Source organism: Scleropages formosus, chromosome 7 (genome assembly GCF_900964775.1).
Source record: "Scleropages formosus chromosome 7, fSclFor1.1, whole genome shotgun sequence".
Lineage (NCBI taxonomy): Eukaryota > Metazoa > Chordata > Actinopteri > Osteoglossiformes > Osteoglossidae > Scleropages > Scleropages formosus.
Window position 1 is genome coordinate 1,661,031 of NC_041812.1, and position 23,904 is coordinate 1,684,934.

General features: G+C 52.2%; 1 protein-coding gene across 6 annotated transcripts in view; it reads left to right on the top strand.

Annotated features, from left to right (window-relative positions):
- Nucleotides 1-23,480, top strand: part of mtcl1 (microtubule crosslinking factor 1) — a 38,802-nt gene extending 15,322 nt beyond the window's left edge. The window contains exons 4-17 of one of the 6 annotated variants that reach the window (XM_029253284.1): nt 2,515-2,586; nt 2,801-4,144; nt 9,684-9,845; nt 11,000-11,119; nt 11,427-11,633; nt 12,106-12,270; nt 13,235-13,402; nt 14,585-14,842; nt 15,539-15,871; nt 16,126-16,202; nt 17,078-18,617; nt 19,624-19,730; nt 20,660-20,719; nt 23,026-23,139. In XM_029253284.1, coding sequence (XP_029109117.1) covers nt 2,515-2,586; nt 2,801-4,144; nt 9,684-9,845; nt 11,000-11,119; nt 11,427-11,633; nt 12,106-12,270; nt 13,235-13,402; nt 14,585-14,842; nt 15,539-15,871; nt 16,126-16,202; nt 17,078-18,617; nt 19,624-19,730; nt 20,660-20,719; nt 23,026-23,059 — 4,647 coding nt within the window. In that variant the 3' untranslated portion in view covers nt 23,060-23,139. Of the gene's footprint in view, nt 1-2,514; nt 2,587-2,800; nt 4,145-9,683; nt 9,846-10,999; nt 11,120-11,426; nt 11,634-12,105; nt 12,271-13,234; nt 13,403-14,584; nt 14,843-15,538; nt 15,872-16,125; nt 16,203-17,077; nt 18,618-19,612; nt 19,731-20,659; nt 20,720-23,025 lie in introns of those variants that run through there. The other 5 variants (XM_029253286.1, XM_029253287.1, XM_029253282.1 and 2 more) reach the window with 5 other exon arrangements.
- Nucleotides 23,481-23,904: the final 424 nt, after the last annotated feature.

The window sequence follows — 23,904 nt, forward strand, 5'->3', positions numbered from 1 at the left end:
ACCGCCGTCACGCCAGGCGTTGTTCGCGGCCGCAACGGAGCAGATGTAGCGACAGTTTACCGCGTCCGTGTCGCGTCCCCGCGCGCCGCACAAGGTCCCAACGCACCAACGGAGACGCAATACGGCACGCTTCCCGGGAGGGTGGCCAGGAGGCCGGATTTACTGGACCGCCCGTGCTCCGGCCCCATTCCATTACCCAGGAGTCTCGGAACTACACCTACTTCCTGTTCCGGACCAGTTGTCGGTGGGTAGAGGAGCCAGACGAGAAATAATGTGGGATGTGGGATGCGTTGGAACTCGGCAAGAGGCGCCGAAGTGGATGGCCACCAGATCATGTCTAGTGATAATAATGATGATGATGATGATGATGATAATAATAAACTCAAGGGGATTCAGAGCCTATCCTGGAATCGCTGTATGCAAGGCAGAGGGGGTAGAGCCTGAATGGGATGCCGGTCCATTGCAGGATAAAGGAATATGATGATAACTCAAAAGTAAAGAATATAATAAGACATAAAAGAAACGCGTAGCACTTTGTTCTGCTCTGCGACACTCCAGCTGCTGACCCACTTCCTCGAGGTGTTTGCATGGCTATGAGCACATCGCAGCGCTGGGAACTCCGCTGTATCAGCCATGGCTCGACAAGATGTAGGGTAAAATTAGACCGGTCTGCGGCCGCCGCACCGCGCTGTTACCGCAGGTCTCCTAAGCGCAGGGATCCGAGGGCTCGCGCAGCCTGCGCACGCGCGTGGAGCTCTTCTGCGTGAACAAACCATAGGTAACTCCACGCGCGTGCGCAGGGTGTCCGTGCACGCGTGTTTTTACTCCCAGGGCTCGTGGCAGCTTGAAGTTCGAAGCCTGTGAAATACGTTCTACCGGGGTTACGATGTGGAACTCGGTCGGCCTTTGGAAGCTGTTCCAGTTAGAAATAGCCGGAATCCATATTTAGGATGTCTTATATAAGGGAGCAGTGTGCCGCACAGTCGGTTTGTGTGGGTCCCTATAAATAAAAGCACAAATATGCACATTTAATATTGATACGGTATGTAGTGGAAGGAGCCGCAGCGTCACTTCGGCCCTCTGCGCTTGAAACCGCTTCTTTCCCCCACGGCGTGTGATAAGCGGCTATTTGTGTTTAACACCCACTCGGTGTGACCAGTGTTTATCCCTGTGTTTTGGTATCTATGGTGTTTTCGCTGTCCGGCAGCCAGCCGATGACGTCCCTTCTTAAAAAAAAAACCCTTCAGTCACAATTTCCATCTCTCCTCCCACCCTCGATAGCAGTAAAAGTTTCAGGCTGAATGCGGACAAGTGTGTTCCACTAAAGTAGTCTGTGTGTGTGTGTGTGTTTGTGTGTGTTTAACTAGATCAAATCCTGCTGTTGCTCAGAACACGGGCCCAGTTACTATGGTGGGAGAAAAGGAGTCGTTCGTTTTGCCGCAAACTGGGTTTTGTCGGCTTGTGGTCACATCCCGAATTGATGGGACCGCGTGGAAGCGGCGACTCCTAAAACACAGCCGTTTTCACACGGGCTCTCGATGTCTGCGTCGCTCGATGACGTGCCAGTAGTGGTGTGATCCTCTAACTCTTAGAGCGTACGCCTGCCCCTCAAAAAAGAAAGAGCAGCAACACGTATCACCGTCCGAGCCTTTAAATAGCTCAGCAAGCGGTTCCCGGAAAAAAGGCTCACGGGAAGCCCATCCCGGGTGAACAGCCTGTCGGGGGATTTTGACCAAGTAAACAGGACGCCTGCGATGTCGGAGATGTCAACGAGCGTCCAGCGCGAGACAGGACGGGTTTCACACGCGCTGAAAGGGGCAGATGTGTGCCGGCTGCATGAACGCACCACGCTGTGGACGGGCTCCGGCCTCAGACACCACCTCCCATCTCCCGTAGCAACGCCGGCTTTACTGCGCCAGCGGTCATCCCTCAACGACATCCCGTTGTTCCTAAGCAGCGGTCATTTTTCTTCTCTTTCCAGGGAGCACATAGTGCCATAATAAAGCAGTCCTTCGTGTCCTTGCCTCCAATATGTCCTCGACTCGATGACGAGAACCCCTGTCGTTCTGCGGAAATCTTTGAGCCTCTGGCGTGATTCCCCACTCGTGATAATGTCAAGATTTTCATTCGGATTTCAAGTTGCTTCTGTTTGCCTTTTATTTTATCTGCCGAAATAAACAAGGAATATGAGACACGTTGCGTGTCCAGGTTGTTTTAATTCGGTCATGGTGATAGCTACTACGTCTTTACTTTGTACGCCGAACGGTACTTTAAAGACGCTCTTCGCCAGACTGTGGATCTGACCGAGCGCAGACAGTACGTTGAGTTTTACATAATTTCACCTCAGACTAATTTATATGCAAATCCAGCCCTGTATGTAGATTCATTCTCTTGGTTTTTGTTTTTCGCATCAGTTAATTCGACACATCGGGACATTTTTAGATTTGTGTTCCTGGTCCTATTCTCTGTCCAAGGAAGTGCTCTTGATTTGTTCTTTTGTGTTTGTGTTTACAGAGCTCTCTTAGGAGGCGAGGCAGCCGGGAGGCGTTCAAGGAGAGGAAATCGCCGTCCCACCTGGGTGGTCAGGTCGGTGTCTTCTCTCAGTTCTCACCCCGTCACTGTTTCTCATCTCCGACTCAGTTGGGCGAAAAGCTGTTGGAGACTCTTGCCGAGAAACGGGATTTTCCTGACGCCTGGCTCCCGTGGACGGGACTGTGCTCCGGCGCCCATGATCGAGCGCTTGGTTTATTCACGCAGGTGCTCTTTGTCTCCCCCTACCCACCCCCACACCCTCCCCCAGGAGGACAGCGCCGATCTCCGGTGCCAGCTCCAGTTTGCCAAAGAGGAGTCGGCTCTCATGCGCAAGAAGATGGCCAAGCTGAGTCGCGAGAAGGACGAGCTGGAGCAGGAGCTGCAGAAGTATAAATCGGTGTACGGTGACGTGGACAGCCCCCTGCCAATGGGGGAGTGTGCCGGAGGGGGTCCGCACAGCACCCGGGAAGCCGAGCTCCGGCTGCGGCTCAAACTGGTGGAGGAGGAGGCCAACATCCTGGGCAGGAAGATCGTGGAGCTGGAGGTGGAAAACAGGGGCCTCCGGGCGGAGAATGAGGAAATCCGCTGCCAGTACGAGCGGGACTGTCCCGGCAGGGAGCTCCTGTCGAGCGCGCCCACGTCCCCCTTCGGCGACGGCCTCGAGTCGGGTGCCGAGCTCCGGCGTCACCTGCAGTTCGTGGAGGAGGAGGCGGCACTTCTGCGGCGCTCCATCGCTGAGATCGAGGACCACAACAGGCAGCTGACCTCCGAGCTGAGCCGCATCAGACTGGGCCCTGGGCCGGAGGAAGACGGAGCCTCGCGGTCCGGCACCGGTGGAGACGGCCACGCCGGGACCGGGTTGCTGCAGGAGGAGCTGAAAGCCGCCCGGATGCAGATCAATGAGCTGAGCGGGAAGGTGATGAAGCTCCAGTACGAGAACCGCGTGCTCATTTCCAACATGCAGCGCTGCGACCTGGCTGCGCACCTGGGGCTTCGCACAGCCAGCCCCCGCGACAGCGATGCCGAGAGCGACGCTGGCAGGAGGGAGGGCGAAGACGAGGACGCGAGCCGCCTGCTGAACCTGCACCCGAAGAGAGAGGGCCCCGTTGGGGGAGAGAGCGACTCCGAGGAGCTCGTGGAAAAAACGTCCGGTTTTGGCAGCGGGAAGCCCTCCGACGGGAGTGAGCTGAGCCGCCATCGGAGGGAGGAGCCTGAGACACTGGCACGGGTGCGCAGAGAGGCGGAGCGCTTGGGGAAGATGGTGGATCGCCTCATTGCCGACACCGAAAGCCTTGTCTACGATGGCAAGCTGGTGGTGACAGGTGCGGAGGCACTGGAGACGGAGCTCCAGGGAGGTCATGACTCAGAGGAGACGAAGCCTGAACCGCCAGGACTGGACGCCGTCAGTGCTCGAATGAGGGCCTTCAGGACAGAGCTGCACATCTTCATGGAGAAGATTGACCACCTGGGGGAGGGTCTCCATGAGCACGTGGATGACCTGTCCCCCATGCCCAACCTAACTGAGTCCAGTAGCTTCCTGTCTGGGGTCACGTCCATGTCGCGGGACTCGCCTATCGGGACAATGGGACGGGATCTCATCACTGACTTCCAGGTAGGATGGAGATGTCTTCCACTCCGCTCTGTGTAGGCCTCACATGCTTCCGCCTGCAACATCCAGACATTAAAATGGCTTTTTGCGTGAAGAAGCGAGAGGATGTCGGTGAAATACCTCGGCAGATTCATGTGGGAAAGTGTGTCTTCATTTAGCATGACTTTGTTTTTCCGGAGGATTCATTGCCATGACATGTTCTTTCTGCTGCCTCTCCCCATAATGAGTGTAAATGACGGCGTCTCCGTGGAAACGGCACGGCGGTGATGATAATGGCACGGCCGATTGATCGGCCCTCTGGGTTCTGCCGAACGCAGTGGTTCAACTCGGCAGTTCAAAGCCCCTTTGACTGCTGTGCATTCTAAGGACAGTCTCCTGAAAGATGGTCATTTCTGGAAATTTTGTATTTTATATTCCAAAAAAAGCTTTCTCTACGTAGTGTGGTGCTTCTAAAACTTTTTCCCACGCTTAAGCAGATCTGTAGACCCCGTCGCTCTGCGTGGCCCATCTAGTTAATGGAGATGTTCCCTGAAAGAGCAGTACTGCACAGTGAAAACACAGTATTTTTTCAGCTGTTAGGAATATAATACTCTCTGCACTTCCATGTTGCTTCTGATTAGATCTCGATGTGTCAGTTTAAACCAGAGTGAGGAAAAATCTAGTCTCCACAGATTTTCCCACAGGTGTTCAACCTTTTAGATTTCTTTCAAAAAATATATATATAACGTGTGAATATATAAATCCTATTGAAAGAGAACTCATTTCAGTTACTGGAGGAATATGGCATCATAAAAATATGCAATGAGCCAAATGTAAAGTCAAGTTTATGATGCGCTGTTAGGTGCCCATCTCTTGGTGTTTTCATCTCTGTTAGCAGGAGTCAAAAAGTGTCAGACTCTGACACGTCACTGTAGTGACATTTGACGTTTGTCAAAGTACACAATTTGTGTGAGACCCACCGTTCATTCGCACGCAGACGGATGACTGGCTAGGTGAAAGGTCTGCTGGAGAGAGATACGGGGTTAGTGGGGTGTCGCTCGGGTGAATAGGAGGGCGACCATCAGACACCTGCCCAACACGCCACCCAGCTCAGTGTCATGCCGCCAAGCCCCCAACCTGCCCTGCCTTCTCCAGCCTTGTCTCCACTGCTAGGGTCACCGCTGCTGCTGCTGCCCATCGCCTGGTACCTACATGCACATGCTTGCTCGCCGTAAGGGGTGCGGTGGTGAGGGTCGGGGTCCTTCAGCACACCTTGCGAAAACCGCACGCTAGTTGTGACACAGTCCCATTCACACGTCTCATACCAGTCCTCTCATTGGCTGTTCACTAGACAGGGGCGTGTCTAAAGGCGTGGCACGGGGTGGCATCGGCCCCCCTGAAATATGATTGGCCGCCCCGGTGCCCGCCAACGCCATTGGGCTAGAGTACTGTCAATCTGAAAGTGCTCGGCACCATTGGATCAGAGCGCTGTCAATCGCTGCCTGATTTGTAATGCGGAATCACAGTACCATGTTTTTCAAACAGGAAGAGAGACACGAGTCGACCACAGACCACGTCTCTGTTCATGGTATGAACATATATTTACATATTTCATGGTGTGAACATATATTTTGACATATGTGGACTGGGGTGTTGTCGTTCTCTGCAGCCCCAGATAATAGCAACGGTAGCGAGTGATGTAGCCTACCGATGGCGGAAGGCGACTGAAACCTTGATCGCCCTCGTACAGACGACCCTCGCGGGTATAACAGCTTGAGAAGCTCCCAAGAGTCCCATTATAATATTACATAGCTAGTTATTTAGCATCTAACGTAACTTCAGCAGACTTCTCGTGCCCCCCCCCGTGCCACCTCATTTTAAAAATCCTGGAATTGCCCCTGTCACTAGAAGCATGATGTGGAACAGTCCTATTCCTTCCTCTCACTGGCAGTAGACCGTAGGCTAATTGTTGAATCATCTTTTTTTTTTCTTTGAACCAGAGGTTATGTGTGGAACAATCCCACACAGTCAATTTGTCGATGTCGCACACTCTCCTATCATTGGCTGTTGACTAGAAGCTAATTGTAGACCAATCCCACACTTTCCTCTCATTGGTTGTTGACTAGAAGCTAATTGTGGAACAGTCCCACACTCTCCTCTCATTGGCTGTTGACTAGAAGCTAATTGTGGAACAGTCCCACGCTTTCCTCTCATTGGCTGTTGACTAGAAGCTAATTGTAGACCAATCCCACACTCTCCTCTCATTGGCTGTTGACTAGAAGCTAATTTTAGACCAATCCCACACTCTCCTCTCATTGGCTGTTGACTAGAAGCTAATTGTAGACCAATCCCACACTTTCCTCTCATTGGCTGTTGACTAGAAGCTAATTGTAGACCAATCCCACACTTTCCTCTCATTGGCTGTTGACTAGAAGCTAATTGTAGACCAATCCCACACTCTCCTCTCATTGGCTGTTGACTAGAAGCTAATTGTAGACCAATCCCACACTCTCCTCTCATTGGCTGTTGACTAGAAGCTAATTGGGCACTAATCCCACACTTTCCTCTCATTGGCTGTTGACTAGAAGCTAATTGTAGACCAATCCCACACTCTCCTCTCATTGGCTGTTGACTAGAAGCTAATTGGGCACCAATCCCACACTTTCCTCTCATTGGCTGTTGACTAGAAGCTAATTATGGACCAGTCCCACACTCTCCTCTTATTGGCTGTTGACTAGAAGCTAATTGTGGACTCTCATTGGCTGTTGCATGAGACTGCGCTGCAAATGCTTTTCTACCTGAAACATCACTCTGTCACCTTTGTGTCCTGAAGAACATTGCAGATTTTCATTTTACTTGTGTTGTCCTGGCAAAGAAGCACAGCTTCGCTCTCGACATTCTGGTGCCATGATGTGTCTAACAAATCATTTCTGAAACCCTGCCGGAGAGCTTAGTAGCTGTGTGGAAAAGTTTTCATTTTTTGTCATTTTCATGCAAACAGTCCAAAGTGACAAAAACAAAAAAAGCAAACTCGCGTAAGCAAAAAAAAAAAAAAAAAAAAAAACTTTTCAAGTTCAGGAGGAATGTTTCCTCCTCCGTCTGCCCATGCTTGTCTGCGCCGCACTCTGGTGCGTCATCTGGCTTCCAGCGGCTGGCTCTGTGTCTCCTGTTCAACCGGAATTCACAAAGAAGTAATACGTAATACTTTAAATATTTTTAGCCTTTAACGTTCTCATTGTCCATCAGACTTTATGGTCTGAGATGAATTGAAGTGCAAACCGTACTGCTACTGGCTGTGGGCTTCAGCTATTTATTCTCGGTTTGCACCATGGGCTGCGGCGTAATTTTTATTGAATTTTAAGTGCTTTGTGAAGCCTTTTTTGTGTAATATGTGACATTACAACAGGCAAAATCATTAGAGCAGACAAAACCATTTCTGTTGCCTGCAGTAGCTGGAATTGTACCCATTTATTTTTAAACTGGTGTTATTCTGGCTGTTTTTTTTATGAAGGTACAACAGCAGGGCGCTTCCTGTGACATATCCACTGTGCTATAGGCTGTATATGTTATATACAGTCAGCGGCCACTTTTTTAGGTACACCTTCCTGTTAATGCAGCCTGCTCCTGCACATCTTTTGGCTGTATGAAGTATCAGTATGAGTATAAAGCGTTGTGACGGGGTCAAGAGGTTCTATTCCTGTTGGACAAACCATGATCTAAGTAATTTTGAATGTGGTGCAGTTGTTGGTGCCAGATGTCTCAGAATCAGCCACACTCGTGGGATTTTCGCACACTACAGTGTCTGGATTTTACAGAGGATAGTGCGAGACATGGAAAACATGTACTCAGTGGCACTTCTGAGGGTGAGAAGCCAGAAGAACTGACAGTAAGATCATAAGTGCAAAAATAAGAGATCGGTACAACAGTGCTGTGCAGCAAGGCATCTCTGAACCCACAACTCGTCCAACCTTGATGGGCTAAAGCGGCAGAAGACTGTGCCAAGTTCATCTTCAGTGAACTCAGAACCGGAAGATGAGTAAGATGAATTTCCAGCATTTGTGCAGTCCCCAAAAATGGACAAAATAAGAGTGGAAAAAGTTGCTTGATCTGTCAAATTCCAGTAGACGGATGATGTATCAAAGCGTTGTTGACCAGGTACATCCCTTTACGGCCAGCGTAGCCCTTCTCACGTTGGTTCTTGGCTCCTCAAACATGACAGTACCTTTACTGTACTCCAATGACCTACACAGTACCCACCTTCCAAATCAATAGAGCATCTGTGGAATGAACTGAAAAGCAAAGAATGTGCCACTGGAAAACAAAAATGTTCAGAAAGTGTGCGAAGCGCTCCAGTCAGTGCGGATCAAGAGCCCTATGGAATTTGTCCAGCTCCTTGTGGCTAAATTCACGCTTTCCTGAAGGCAAAAGTGGGCCCTACACAGCACACAGTACCCAGGTGTACCTAATAAAGTGGCCGGGGAGTGTGCGCTTTATTCGCTCTGCTGCCCCATGTATAAATAGTGTGCGCAAGGTTACATTTCAGATACGGACATCTCCATATACCACGTTTTCGTAGTCTTCAATAAGTGAGTCCACCGACCCGAGCGGTTTTGGTCATCATGATTCTGCATTGAAAGAGCACCCAGAGAAACGGGTGACACATTTATACACGTAAATACGTTAAACTATGCAGTTTTCTTTGATATACAGTACTATAATAATAGTGCATATTTACCATCCATTTCCTTTACCATTCATTTGCTACTTTTGCTTGTCGAGTTGTTTGGCCCAGATTTTCTGCTTGGACCTTTTGGATCATTTGGATCATTTGGCCGCTTAAAATAAACAAAAACTGGGGGAATGAACACGGGGGGCAGGGGGTTCGGGGGGGTGGTCCTTACTCAAAGACTTTGACGCGGGACAAGCAGAGAAGCTGTGGTCACCCAATCTTGCATTTGAAAAAATGGCACGGCTGGTTGTCCAAGGCCAAACACGTTGCATGTTCGTTGGGTTGTGCCTGGGGTCAGGGGTCACACTTGAGCGCATGCCTTGGCCTGCGGACACGCACCCCCCCCCCCCTCCCCGAGCACCTGGCACTACCATGCTTGTTTATGCCAGCTGTTGGTTTTTGACTCATGGTTCCCCCATTTGCATGCGCCTCATAACCTGTGTTTTGCATTCTTTCCCTCCCCCTTCCCTTGTTTTTCCTCTTTGTGTTCCTTCCAGATGTTTCAGCCCGTGATTCTGTTCATCCTCATCTTAGTTCTCTTCTCGTCCCTCTCTTACACCATCATCTTTAAGTTGGTCTTTCTCTTTGCGCTTTTCTTTGTTTTGTAGTGTTTTTTTTTTTTTCTTAGTCCAGCTGTGTGTGCACAGTGGTGTGTGTGTGCGTGTGTGTGTGTGTGTGTTGTGTGAGATTGTGTCTGTGGGTTTTCGTTCCTGCCGTCTACCTTATCCATCGGTTCGCTTTCTTTATTCCCTGTCCTTGTCATTTGTTGTCATCCACAAATCTGTATCTGCATTCCCTCACCCCCCCTCCCCTTTACCCCCCTCCCTCCCTCAGCCTGCCCCCCCACACACCGGTCTGAGGGATGAGCTGGAGTGGTGTCTAGGACAGGAGGGTGCCCCGGAACCCGAGACCCAGAGAGGTCAGCAGGGCACTGACCAGAGCAGGGGAGCCCGCGGACACAGTAAATACGGCAGGCCAGAGGGTTTAAGTGCGGAGGTCAGTGCCATGTCATGTCGATGTCCATCAACGTCCCTCAGCGGCCCCCCGGGCCCGTGAAGCTCTCTGCGGCGTTCCGGTGGGGTTCTTTGGTTCTGGGGATCTGATCAATTAAACAGAAGCAAAAAAAAAAGAGAGCGAACGAGAGGTTCGAAGGACTGAATTTGCAGAGAAGTTCACGGCTCCAGCCACGGGTGCCGTGAAAACGGTACGAGACGACCGAGACGTCTGGGCAGGCCGCACTCGAGCTCCTCTCCGTTCCTTTGTTTCTGTTTAATTTCCTCACAAAATCTCCCGCAACCGACCTCACGGCCGCTGCTCCTCCGAACCCGAGTCTTTCCCGTTTCGCTCCTTCCTACTGTTTTCCGCTCCCGTCCTTCACCGGCGCGGCTCTGCCTTCTCTCCGTGCAAATTGGAGCCGGAGGCGTGCAGGGATGCCCCGTTTTTGGGCCACCTCGTGTGCGCTTTCCAGTTGCACGAGTCACAGATGCGAGGAGAGCACACACTTTACGGGTTTTGGCTCTTCCTTTACCGGACTTACCATGTCTTACCACACTCGCTGCTTTGGCCAAGGCAGGCATCGCCTGCCAAAAAGTCTAAAATGCCATGACGCAATTACATTTACATCAGTTCCTTCGTCTGATGCTTGCCTCCAAAGCGGCTTACAATCTATTTACCCATTTATACAGCTGGGTAATTTTACCAGAATAATTTACGGTCCTTACCTTGCTAAAGGGTACTACAGCTGCAGGTGGGATTCGAACCTGCAGCTGTAAACACTGCACTACCAGCTGTCCCCACTTAGATGATTATTTAATGGAAACGATTAAAACGATTGATTAAAATGATCATTTGTGGTAAAACACTGTTAATCACTACGCCTTTCTTACATCGGCCCCCCATTATACAAATACATTCCCTTCCGTGTGTCGCACACAGCTCTGTGGTATCAAAGAACAGAGCAGGTTGCTTTCCAAGGTATTACCGTGGTAAAGGAGCGTGTGCTGAGGAGCTCTAGCGATGAAAACGACGACCGTTTGCTTCCTGAGCCCAGAGAGAAGCGGGAAGTGCGGTCCGGGGGGTGGGCGAGGGGGGCGTGGCCTGCGGCAGGGTAACCTCTTGTCCTTCCCTTTGGGCCGGCCGGGGGAGGGCAGCTGCGGGACGCAGCCGTGCCAGAGGCGAGCGCCCAGGTGCGGGAGATCCCGGCCCGGCTGGAGCAGGAGCGGCGACTGCGGCAGGAGGAGCTGGAGGTCTTGTCCACCCGCGCGGCTCAGGTACGTCCCCGCACCCCTCCGGCGGGGGGTCCCGCACGGTTTCCGGGGGGTTCTGGAAAAGCCGCATGGGCGCACCTTCCGCGAGCAGCTCGGCGTGCTTTTAGAAAGCCGACACAGAGGCTCCGGTTGCTGCGCTGCGGGCCGCCGACAGGGCCGAGAGGAGTAAGTCCGCCGTTCGCACTGTATCGCCACGGTAGGAGTCGAAGCCCGGTACGAGTCCGGAAGGGCAACCCGTGCGTGACGCGCCGCCGTCGTGTCCGGTAGCTCCGGGTGCCAAACTTCCGCCGTCTCTTCCTCCCCGGCGCAGCTGGAGGACGAGCGCAGGAGAGCGCAGGGCGATCCGCGGCGCAGCTTGCAGGACCAGCCCTGGGTCCAGGAGAGGACGCTGCTGCAGCAGGAGCTACGGCTCTTGCGCCACAATATGGCCGCCGTGTACGTGAAGCTCCGCTGGCTCCTCGTCAACTGGCGCCTGGGACGCAGGGGGGACGTCGAGGGCGAAGGCGCTCGTGCTCAGGTGAGGACCGGAAGGTGCCGGAGGGCCGGGAGGCGGTCGCGATTCGAGGGGCCGCGGCTCAATTTGTTTCAATGAAAGACGAAGAGGGGCGGGTTGGGGGGGGGGGGTGGGTAGTGTTCCTTCAGGGGGCCAGAATTTCTGGCGACACCCGTGGCTGTCAGCTGGAGCCCTGCGGGGGGGCGACGGAGAGCCCACTGTCCCGCACGGGGACTCCGAGGCTCAGTTGCTGCAGCGAGCGACGAACATTGTGCCGGAGCAGTTTCCCAAAACGCGGTAAAGAAGATTGGTCAGCGTGTCTCGCTCTCTTTATCCCTGCGGGTGTTCACATCGTGCTACAGCAAACAAGGGCTAATTGAGCTAACTGGGGGGAGGAGCTAATGAGCCAAGGAGGACCCGCTGAGAAGGACTCGGTTGGGACTCGCAGCGCCTCCTGGTGGCTGGACTGTAACGCGCCGCCTCGGTCTCCTTCCAGGCCGACGCCTCGGACAGCATTCCTGAGCTCGGTCTCCTCATGGACCCAGTGGAGGGCGCGGCAGAGAAAGAGGACGGGTCCACGGTCCCGGTTGGTGGGGTGGGGGACGGCGCTGAGCCAAGACTCTCCCTGCAGACCCCCGAACTGCTCCAGCATCAGAAGCAGGTATGTTCCTGGTGACTGATGGAGATTGTGGAGAGACGTGTGAGAGAACCACCCACGTCCTTCGCGGGACACTGCACTGTACGCACTGCAAGTTATGAATGATGTCCAGTCCCACCGTCTCCTGTCCCACTGACGCTAAGTGTCCATCTGTGCCGCAGCTATTAAACCTGAAGCTGTTTGCCAGTCTCTTCCAGTAGCTGTCGGCGTCTCCTTTTGGACCAATCTCTTGGTGGGACACGTCTGGGAGACGAAAGGGGTATGGTTGGGGGGGGTGTGCACTCTGCTGTTGTCTGTGCTCCGGCACTTTCGTGGACATACAGCATACAGTAGCTGGTTGGAGACACACACACACACACACACACACACACACACACACACACACACACACACACACACACTGCCACCAGCCACCTGTCAATCACCTCGCTGCAGGAAACCCAACCCTTTCTTCACCCCATCATTCTCCCAAAGAGTTTCCTGCACAAAGTTTTTCAGTTTTTAAGACTGAAGTTGGTTTTACCCGTACCAGGGCAGCAGGTGGTGCAGTGATTGGTGCTTTCGCCCGTCACTCAAAGGCCTTGGGTGGTTTGAATCCCCGCCTCCACTGTGGTACCCTTGAGTACGGTACCTGCACGAAACTAGCATAGTAAAAATTACCTGGCGGTATAAATGGGTAAATAATGATTAGTGGCTTCGAGTTTTGGATTAAATGTTAGAATGAAATTTTAATGTTGGAGAAGAGCGTTGGCTAAATAACCAGATGCACAAAAATCAAACGGATCCATTGGAGCTCAAGAGCGTAAGACCGCAAGAGTTCAGCGTGATGCCGCTTGGCCGAAGGTCCGGGGCAGATGGAAAGAACGTACGAGTGTTGGGTTTACGGTCCGATAGGACCAGTAGGTGAAACGCAGATGCTGGAGCTGAACCCGACTGAGCCGAGTCCCTTCCCTCTGTCCTCCCTCAGGCGGATGAGAACCGGCGGGTGCTGCACGCCCTGCGGACTCTTCTGGAAGAGCTGCGTTCCGAGTTGCGGGATGAGGAGCAGCGGCGCTGCCAACTTCAGCAAGCTTATGCCAACGAGAAGGCCGGCTGGGAGGTCCAGTGGGCGGAGCTCAGGTGCCGAGCCCAGCAGGTATGAGACCCCCTCCCCCCACCCCCTCTTTGCCACATGTACTCTATAGAGAGACATTTTCATATCCATTTTGTACAGATGCTCCGACGACCTCGTTGTTGAGTCAACTTTAAGTTACAAATCCTCTCATACTATATTATATAAACCATAAGGGTGTGTAAACAGTTAGCACGGATGAACGCTACAGTGTATAATAGGGCTTTGCTGTCTTTTTTCACTAATTTCACACCTTTTTCTAGTTCCAGTAATAGTAAAATAGAGTAATAACAATACAGTACAATAGAGTGCAGTGTTATATTTTCATGCTGCACTGTTATTTTCACTTTCATTTTCACATCATTCATTTCCTTTTTCTTCCACTTTTTCTTTTCTGCACCAGCAGAAAGCTCAACTTTTTGCCAGCTCCCCATTGTAAAGAGTCACAGACACAAGGTTTTCTGTACATAAAACCACGTTTTGGTAACTAAAATGCAGCCGCTGTCAGACACACCGACTCAATGGGGATGAAATGCGGTGCCTTGCTCTAGTCGTACTGCACACAGGGGGGTCATCAGTAGACGTTACGACCGAATGTCGGCACTTGGAAGTGATACAACGAAGTTGAATGGACGCTCACATAACCGACCGGTGCGAGTGCTGTCGGTCAGAACTCCAGGAAAGATGAGCGAAAGACGGAAGTGCAGGAGGAGGAGGAGGCGGAGGAGGGGGACGCAGTGGCGCTGGACAAATTGCGCACGTCTCCCCGTGTCACTTGACGCCTTGCTTGCTAACTGACTATGTACCGAAGTGTCCACTTTGATTTGGGTCTCCTTGAGGGCAAACTGAGCAGCGACCCAAACCCTGATGCCCATCTGCCCTCTGGGAGCAGAGGTGAAGGACGATGCTCGTGTGTTCTCTGCAGGCTTCTGATGTTCCACCCGTGAGAAAACGGGACTCTTTCTTCCCTTAGGCCTCCACTCAGCAATGTGGAGTGTTCTGTTTATGGTTCTGCAGGGACCGTTTTGCGACGCTTCTGTGGCGTTTCATTAGTGTAGAATTTAGCTGCATAAGTGGTTGATGTGTAAAAGTGCACTTGTGTGACCAGTTTTGATAAAAGGGCCTGCGGAGCAATTACCGCGGTAATATTGATGGGATCGGCGCTCTAAGTGAATGCGGTGTCCTTCCATGTGTGTCTTTGGCCAGCTGGAGGAGGGGGTTGGCGAAGCAGCTCCCGGCGGGGACCCGGAACGGTCCGACCCAAGGGGCGCCTTTGCCCGAGAGCGGGAGGAGCACAGGCGCCTCCTGGCCGAGAGCCACAACGCCGCGCTGGACCTGCGCTGGCGGCTGCAGCACGGCGAGAAGAGGTGGGGTCGCGAGAGGACGGAGCTTCTGGAGCGCTTCGACCGCGAGCGACAGGACTGGGACTGGCACATGCGGGAGCTCCACCGTAAGGCGGAGAAGGTGAGCCCTGTGGGAGGGCTTCAACCTCAGACTCCCGAGGTTTTGCCGTCGGCACCGGGATCAGCGAGTCCGAACCAGGGCGGTGTTACAGCTCCGTTAGGTCGGGGGGATCGCTCCACTGATGCAGACCAGCATCTCGAGGGGTTTCGTGGGCCACCACAGTCTTTCGTAGGCAAACGTGGTTTTTCGCGGTAATGTGCGGCGCCAGCGGACAGCGTGAGTCTCTCCGTGGGTTTAGGGTTAGGTTTGATCAGGAGACGAGCTGACGGGTCCTCGTCCTCCGAGCTCTTCTGCAGCCGTTCTCAGAGGTGTAGGATGAACAGCTGTGTGTCGCTTGACTTTCCCTCTCCTGTCCAGTTTGTCCCACGGAGACGTGTCCCAGGTGTCCCAGGTGTCCCAGGTGTACTCCTAGCTAAGTCCGTGGAGTTTGGAACATGTTTTCCTGCTCAGCATTTGGGTTTAATTGTTTCTCTGGAGGATTTCCAGGCTCTGGAAGGTCCTCCTCCTTGCATTACTCCTCAATTTCAGAGTGATGGAATTTTCTCCAACTTGCTAGCCTGACGCTAAAATGGAATAAGATACTCGTCACCTTTTCCAAGTCTCGTTTAATGACAGTTACCAGCAGGAATGTCGCTGGTGTTGGTGGTGTTTTTGACTCTGTTTCATCAGGCACTAAATACACACCTTTTGTCTCAGCTTCAAAGAGAGCTGAGCACCCCATCGGAGGGGAAAGACGCGGCCCACAGGGCCTATTCGCCCCAGGACAGCCCCCGGGCCCCCCGGTCTCCCCGATCCCCGCGTGCAACAGCCCCCACCCTCAGCGCTCCCGCTGCTCGCTCCTACTCGGACTCGGAGGCAACCCTGGAGGACCGTCCCGCTATGCGGCTGAAGGGCAGCGAGAGCTTTCGGCCTACAGAGAACCTTTTCCTAGACGCCCTGTCCCTGGACCCCCTGAGTGAGAGCGCTGTCCCGCCGCCCTCCCGGCTGGAGAGCGAGAAGAGGTTCCCCTGCTTGAATGAGGTAATTGAGGTAATGCAGTTGTTCCGAAACGTATCGAACACGACAAACATCAGGAAAGACTCTTCCAAATTCGCCTGCGCTAAAGGAAAAAATTAATCAATGGGACTTGCCCCGATGGAATCCTAATACTAGGATATTAGGATACAGCTTCCAAATACAGGAAATCGAGAGATATTTTGGCTGTTTGAAATGCCCAGAGTTTCTCCACATTCACTAACTAAACACCACATTCACTGACCTTCTTTTTTTGCCCATGTGTGAAGAACCTGAACGAGATCTCGGACCGGAAGGGCCTGGAGGCGTTCCACGAGGAAGAGATCAGTGGTGGGAACCTGCTCAGGTGTGCAATGGGATGACTGGAGTGTCTGCTGTGACCTTTGGCTTTCATCCATCACCGTTTCCATTGTGGGCCACTGAAGTCCTTGAGATCTCAGTCTGCTCTTCCCATGTTCATCAAAGGCGTTACTTTGGTTTTTTGGTCAAATCACACGAGGAAGGTATTCCTGTGCTCCTCAGTAAGTGCCGTTCCAGCAAGTGAGAGCAGTTATCGTACTATAGTACAAAGAATATTCTGTTAAGTGGGAAGGAAAGGTATCTGATGTACAAGGTCGCATCAAAGGGGTTTTCCTGAAGATGCAGAAAACCCAAAAGAAACCAAATGTTTGTGCAATTACGCTTTTTTGTTCGTGAAACCCAGTGCAGAGTGAGGCTTATCGTGTCCTCGGTTACGCTCATCTACACCTCAGCGGAATGAAACAAGCCGACTCTGTTTACCACGGAGAATAAGAGCGAAATTCATGGTTCGGTAGATTCTGCAGCTCCTGCTGGACGTGACATTTTAAGTGGCTCTAATGATTGATTTTGTTCAGCTTTTTGTTTTCTTCCTTCCCGTAAAAGCTGCCTATTTTCAGGGCAGTCGAACCCTGGCAGTTCTAGTCTACTCTTTAATAATTTACTCGTTTGATTCTATTTAGGAATTGTTGACCTGAAATAAATATGGTGAAATGTGCTTCTATTGCAATTGTAAACGTGTAGCTTAGAGCTGAGGTCTGACATACAGGTCTGTGTGACGGGGCTCCTTTTGCATTGCGGTGATTTGTTTGCGTTAGTACAAGCGGTCGTCACAGCGGGAAAGTGCAGTCAGCAGCTTTACAAATGAATGAACTGGCCCGTATGTCACTGCTTTGGTCTCACTCGGCCTGTTCCGTGTCTCAGGGCCAAATCGGTGTGCTCCATGAGTGAGTTCCAGAGGCTCATGGACAGCTCTCCCTTCCTCCCCGACAAGAACGGCCGTGGAAGCGCCGGAAGGGAGGAGGCCACGCCGCCTCTGTCTCCGGACGACCTGAAGTACATTGAGGAGTACAACAGCAAGGGATGGGACTTCCCCCCCGCCGAAGCACCTGCCGAGGCCTGGCCAGAGAGATCGGAAGTCAGGAGAGCCGAGCAGACGTGCGAGCAGCCGTTCCAGCCCACTTCGTGGTTCCTCACCACCAGCGCCACCCTGACCACCAGCACGCTGAGCAGCCCCGAGCACTGCCAGAGGCAGCCCTTGAGGGGGGCCACAGCACCTGAGCGCTACGGGGTTCGCGTTCTCCACAGCCCACCCTTCAGCATCAAGCTGGATGGCTCCGGGCCCCCAGTTGGTAGCGAGAGGTCCGCTGCTGAACCGGAGTTTGTGTTTTCGGTGACCAAAGCCCGAGGGAGTGAGCCCTCGACAGGGGCGGAAGAGGTGCTCGGGAGGTGGCCGCGTGACCTGCCCAAACACCACAGGGAGCTCCTGGAGGGGGGTCTCCGGCATGCCGATCGACCCGTCTGCTCTACGGTGGCCTTCGGTTCATCCTTGGAGCTGGAGCTGTCCAGGAACCTGAGCGACGATATGAAAGAGGTGGCCTTTTCGGTGAGGAACGCCATTCGCTCCAGTCCAGTGGACCGTCAACTGAAAGACACGGCCTGCCAGACCAATGGCTTCACTACTCGAGGGACGCAGACCACCCAGACCATCAGCGTCGGCCTCCAAACTGAGGCACTGAGGAACATCACCAGCAGTCCACACCGGTGCTTGACCCCCAAGGGCGGCTCCACTCCAATCTCCTCTCCATCCCGCAGCCTGAGGAAGGTGCAGTACTCCCCGGTAGTGCAGACCAAGTTTGAGCGTCCCTGCTGCTCCCCGAAGTACGGCTCCCCGAAGCTTCAGCGCAAACCGTCCTCCGGTAAAGTGGAGCAGCCTAACAACAGGGCGCCCACTCCCACCACACCCCAGAAGGGCTACAGCGAATCGGCATGGGCACGTTCCACCACCACCCGGGATAGTCCAGTCCACACCACCATTAACGATGGGCTCTCCAGCCTCTTCAACATCATCGACCACACGCCCGTCGTCTACGATACCTTGCAGAAGTTCACCAAGTCCCCTAGCCGCTCCCGCCCTGCCGACTCAGGGTCTGCCGAGCCTAGGTCATCAGGCCTTGGGGTGGTCCAGGAATTTCTGAGGAACGTCCGGGGCAGGTCCCCCAGTCCTGTCCAGCTGGTAGTGGAGACTCAGGGAGAGAAGACCCCAGAGGTCGTCAGCATACGGCAGGACCTTTCTGCACCTCCGGGATACACCCTGGCTGAAAATGCTGCCAGGCTCCTCAATAAGAGACTGATGGAGCAAGCTGTGAAGGAAGAGAAGAGGCTATCCTCCAGCAGCCAATCAAGTCTCAGCAAAGAGGGAAGACCAGGGGATGGAGACAAATCACAGCAAGGCCCAATAGAGGTAATTACATCAGCACAATCTCCAACCGAATCGCACTCCCGAGACCAGATCATTACAAAAGATCATTTACACAAAGCTCTTCCACAGAAGATAATCTATTATTTTGTCAAGAAGCTCATCACTGTGGTCCAGCCCAAAACACATTCCTTAGAATGTGTAAGATCAAGGGCAAGTCAAGACATTGTCCAGTGATAGGTTGCATCCTTCCATGACCGTACAGCACATTTGCATTTTTTATGGATTTGCTGTAGTCTTTTTTAACTCTTTGGAAAAACAGAATTTCATTGCTTTTTAAGCTCAGGAGCTTTACACCACTAATCCCCTAACATATAAACCCAACGCGCATTCGCTTTTTCCGCAGGGGGATCTCACACTGATTGTTGCCTCTGCATGTTTCTGAATGCGAATTTGATACCGGGTTTAAGCAAAACATTTACTTCTGTAGTTCCAGCGGAATGGAATTTGATTGATGTGTTTGAAGAATAAGGTAGCATGAACTCCATGTGCAGCACCGGTGCAAAGTTTGACAACACTTGCTAGAAACGCTCTTGCCTGGGCCATGAAAACTTAGAAACTGGATGTTTAAGGAGTGTAAGGGAGTCTTATGGACGCAAGAGTCAAAATTTGTAATATTCGAGTCCAACCACTGAGTATTTGTAGGACACAGAGAGGACGACTGTCGCACATTAAGGGGGTGGGGTGACTTTCCTGGTCACGGAATTGGTGACCTTTTCCAAATCCATGGTCAATTCAAGCAGCATGGTTAACACAGCATTGATCAGAGCTAGTTGGGCAGTGCCTCATTTCTTCAGCAAGGCACTGTCCGTAAATTCACCTCAGAGTCACGTAGGAGTTGTCAAGTGAACACAGGAGAGTAAAGGACAACTCAAACCCGTGACCGGGATGTAAAACGTTTTCAATGGCGAAAAAAGGCTTTCGGCAAGTGTACTCAAATTTTTGACCAGCACTGTATTTTGACTCATCATCAAGTGTAGATGACTTTCAGATGACTGCCCCGTCTTGGGAGAGCGCGCGTGGGTCCTTCCGTCGCCGTGGCCAACGATCGCTGAACGAGTGCCGTCTGTTCCTGAACATACGGCCGCCGCAAACGCGGTAAATAACAGCAAAGTGTGATATTTACAGAAGCGGTGAATAAGAGCACCGTGTGATTCTCATGCCATTGCCGTGCTTCCCGTGTGCAGCAGGGCTCCACGATGGGGAAGCGCACCCCCCCACACCCAGCTAGTGGGAATCGAATGCACCGCATCTCCTCTAACACCCTCTGCTCACGTCTTCTGTTCTTCTCCAGGATGGGACCCCTCGTAGTGCCGAAGGAGCCTTCGGTGCTCAGTCAGGGGACCCCCAGCAGCGACTTAAGTGCCACATGTTGTTCTTGGTCGGCTGCAGTCACTGTCTGTTTTATACCATGTTCACTGCGTTTACTTGTAATTCAGTATCAGACACAGCTTTCGAAGCACTAATACATATACAGTGTAATTTTAATATTTAAGGCAGGAATAATGATCGTCCCTGTAGGGTTCGTATACTTTCAGGTAGCACTGTATATTAAAATATGATTAATATTTTATTACACAAGCGTGTGCTGTAATCAGATCTTCCTGTGTTTAAACATTAAAATACGGTGTCATGGGTTTAATATAATGTGGATTAATGGCTTCTCTCAGGCTGTGCTGTTTGTCTCAATGAGCAGTTAGTAGTTACACCCCCCCCCCCCCCTCCATCTGCCTCCCTCCCAAGCTGATGCTGAAAATCTTCCATGTCGATGTAGATCATGTGCAGCATTTGGCAGCGGATGCGACCTCTGCACTTGAGGCTCTGCTCCTCATCCAGTTTCTGCCTCCTCTAGATGATAAACCCCTTTACTCTAATTCTCTCTCTCTTGCTCTCTCTCGCTCTCTCTCTCTCTCTCTCTCTCTCTCTCTCTCTCTCTGTTTCTCTCTCACCCTCTCATTCTCCTTCTTGCTCTCTCTCTGTCTGCCCTGTTGGACGCTCCCCTCTCTCCTCTCTATGTTCTAATCCAGAACCACACAGTCTTATTATCTGCACCCTGGGGACTCTAACACCCTGCTTGTCCCGATGCTGTAAGTTCCTCTACTCCCGTGTGACCTCATCCCGCTCGCCCCAGGTGATACCGAGGGCAGCAGCTCACGCATGCCGAACATGAGTGATGGCTGGAGTTGTGGTACTAACCATCAGTGCAAGTGTGTACATGCATGCCCACGGCCCACGGCCGACCACCCCGACCCCACCAGGAGCGTGCAGTAAGGAGCAGGGGCGTCTTAGCCATGGGGCACCTGGGGCAACAGCCCAAAGGCCTCGTTCACCTCAGGGGGTCTTCCGAACATTGTCCGGTCACTAAGGCTGCCCCAGAGCGGACTGCGCAGGAGCACTGGTGACCCAAGGAGTCATCTTGGTCTTCATGAGGCTCGTCAGTGAGACTCCCTGAAAAGGCAACAGTCAGCAGCTTCCAGAAAGGTCTCTGGAAAGACTTATGTGTCGCTCCTCCCATTTTGCTGAAATGACAAACAAATTCCGAATACTAGTTTTAAAAAACCCTCGAGTAACACCTGAGCCCCCCTCCCCCGCAGCTACAGTCACCGCACAAATTCTTTTTCTCACACCGATTGGAGAAGCATCTCAGTTTTCTCTGACGCTCACGATGACTCCTTAAATGATGACTCCTTGTGTCGGCGACTCGTCATCTTTTCATGGCCTGTCGTCGCGTGAGCTTCGGTCACACCTGCGTCCCCGGTGCGGTGCCAAACTGCAGCACGGAGCGTAGATGTTGGCTCGGCTCAAACATCCCGAACCTCAACTCGTTCCCTTTCAGTAGGTCTTTAGAGAGCTGTGCTGTCTGTGTCCTGTGTCTGTCCTGCATCTGTCACGCCCGTCCCGTGTGTGTACCGTGTCTGTCTCGTGTCTGTCCTGCGTGCACCGTGTGTCCCGTGTCCGTGAGTTTTCTGCCACCTCCACCCTCAACGCACTAAAACGCCACTTCAGCTTCTTTTATTGTCCCAAGTGTCTCAGTCATGTGGACAGCAGTGACGGTCCTCGTTCGTCCTGCTCTGCTCCCAAGACCGTCTTTGTGTTCGACTGTGTTGAAAAGGGCCTGAATGGAAGTGACCTTCTGCACCATCTGCATGCTGACCTGGTGGAAGTGACCATCCACTGACATTGACCACTGACCACTAAGCGCTGACCTTTCTAACGCGAATGCCTTGTTGCTCACTTGTGTGTCCGAGTGTCAACGCTCATCGCCTCTCTCCACGGTTTCTCTCATGTGTCTACGTGGGGACGTTGATTTTTATTTCCTCCGCAAAATATCGTTTGGGACTGTATGCGGATTGCTTCATCGTCTGCTCCTCCTAACTAACCCACGTCCCCGTCGGTGGCGCCGCAGGGAGCTCCATGCATGTGTGGCGTCCTTAACCACCGACCGCGTGCCACTTGGGGTTCGTCACTCTGCATGAACACTCACCTCCTTCCTGTCTTGTCTTATTTATGGTCAGTTATCCACTCGAATTGTATCTCTCGGTGCTTCGTGTCTCTATTAACGTTAATTTTGTCTGTCGTTTGAGCCTCAACTGCTCTTCCTGTTCAGACACAACTTAACGCCCCAAATACACTGCAGTCCTGCTTCCGTCCCACGAGGAAACGCTGGACTTGGAACGGCGTCTTGGATCGAGACTTTGCATTGAATTAAATCCTCTCTCCTTGCTCTCGCGTGCTTCCTTTTTTTTTAGTCTTTGCCCTTCCCCCCAAAATTTCTTTTCTAAAAAAAAACAGTGGTGATGATGATATCCTTTAAATTAGTGCAAGAACATCCAGCGCCAAATTCACTCGTGAAAATTCAGTCCAAAGCTGGAGGATTCAATTCTTGCCTTTGCATGTCTGTGGTGTACAGTATCAGTTCATGTGGAGTTGTGTCTTATTTTTTCTCATTTGGTTATGATTCATGGACTGTAAACATGCTGAACTGTGAGGGAAGCTCCATTTGAGACACATTTAGATTTAAAACTAAAAGCAGCACTTCTCTCTTTCTCCCGGGAGCAGAGACGCGACACTCAGCCAGGCGAAGGGGACCTTTGGTTTCTCTATTTCCAACTCCAGAACTATCTGGAGCGCAACTTGAGGTCCAACAGGACTTGGACTTCGGGCCAGAATGGACATGGGAGTCAAAAAATATACCTGGTCTGCCTGGTCGTTACCCAGTGCCTGCTCACAAGTCCATGTCCAAGTTCCAAAGACGCGTTCACCTTGCTGGGTGTCTCGCGTCGTCCTCACCGCTCCGATGTCAGCCCTGCAGTCGGGCCCCTTGAGGCCCGGAGTCCAGGTGGAGTCGGACTTGTGTTAGGTTGCGACTAACGTTGTGTCTCGTCTGCGAAAGGAGCTGCCCCGTTCTCCGGTCGCCCCGCCCTTAGACGCCTGCTTCCAGAGACCCGCGAGGCCGGCGAACCAGAGACCACCGTCCCGCTGGGCGGCCCGCTCGCCTTCCACCTCCCCGCGGTGGTCCCACGAGGCCGAGAGGAAGTTCTTCTTCCCGCCGGTGGAACGCCGGTCGCCGCTGCCCGAGAGCAACGAGGCCGATGCCGACCAGAGCTCGGCGTGACCCGTCCGGCTCTCCCCTGCTTCCGCGAGTGCCCCCCCCGCCAGGTGTTTGTGGCACAGACTCCTCCTCCCAAAGGGCCACGAGCCTGGCTCGCGGGACAAATGACCACTCGGACCACTCCGGACTGACCCCAAACGGACCGAAATCATAAGCAAATCTATACAAGGTGCCTGTACAAACCTGAGTTCTTGACTGTACATATACTGTATATACAGATATAGAGATACAGTATACGATGCATATATATATATATATATATATATATATATATATATATATATATATATATATATATTTTAGTCTCCATCCTATTTTTTTAATGGGTTGATCAGACATGATTTTTCAGGTGTAACAAAACGACAGAAAAACACTTATCTGAACTGCCTCGCCAACAGTACTGCATTAAATATGTGTACCTTTTCCTTCCGTTTTTTCTACGTTTTATTTATTTTGCCGCTCGCGATGTTTTCTTTTCGTTTTCCTTCTGTAAATATTTTCGGAATAATTGTCTTAAGTTAAAATGTGTCTGACGTTTTGGTCGAAGCCCTCGGAGCTGAAAAGGAAAAAGAAAACGGCGGGCGTTGCGGGAAGTGATGTACGACGCCGGGAGGGACGAGGTCTTCGGAAAGCTGCCCGGTGTAGATCGGAGCTGAGGAA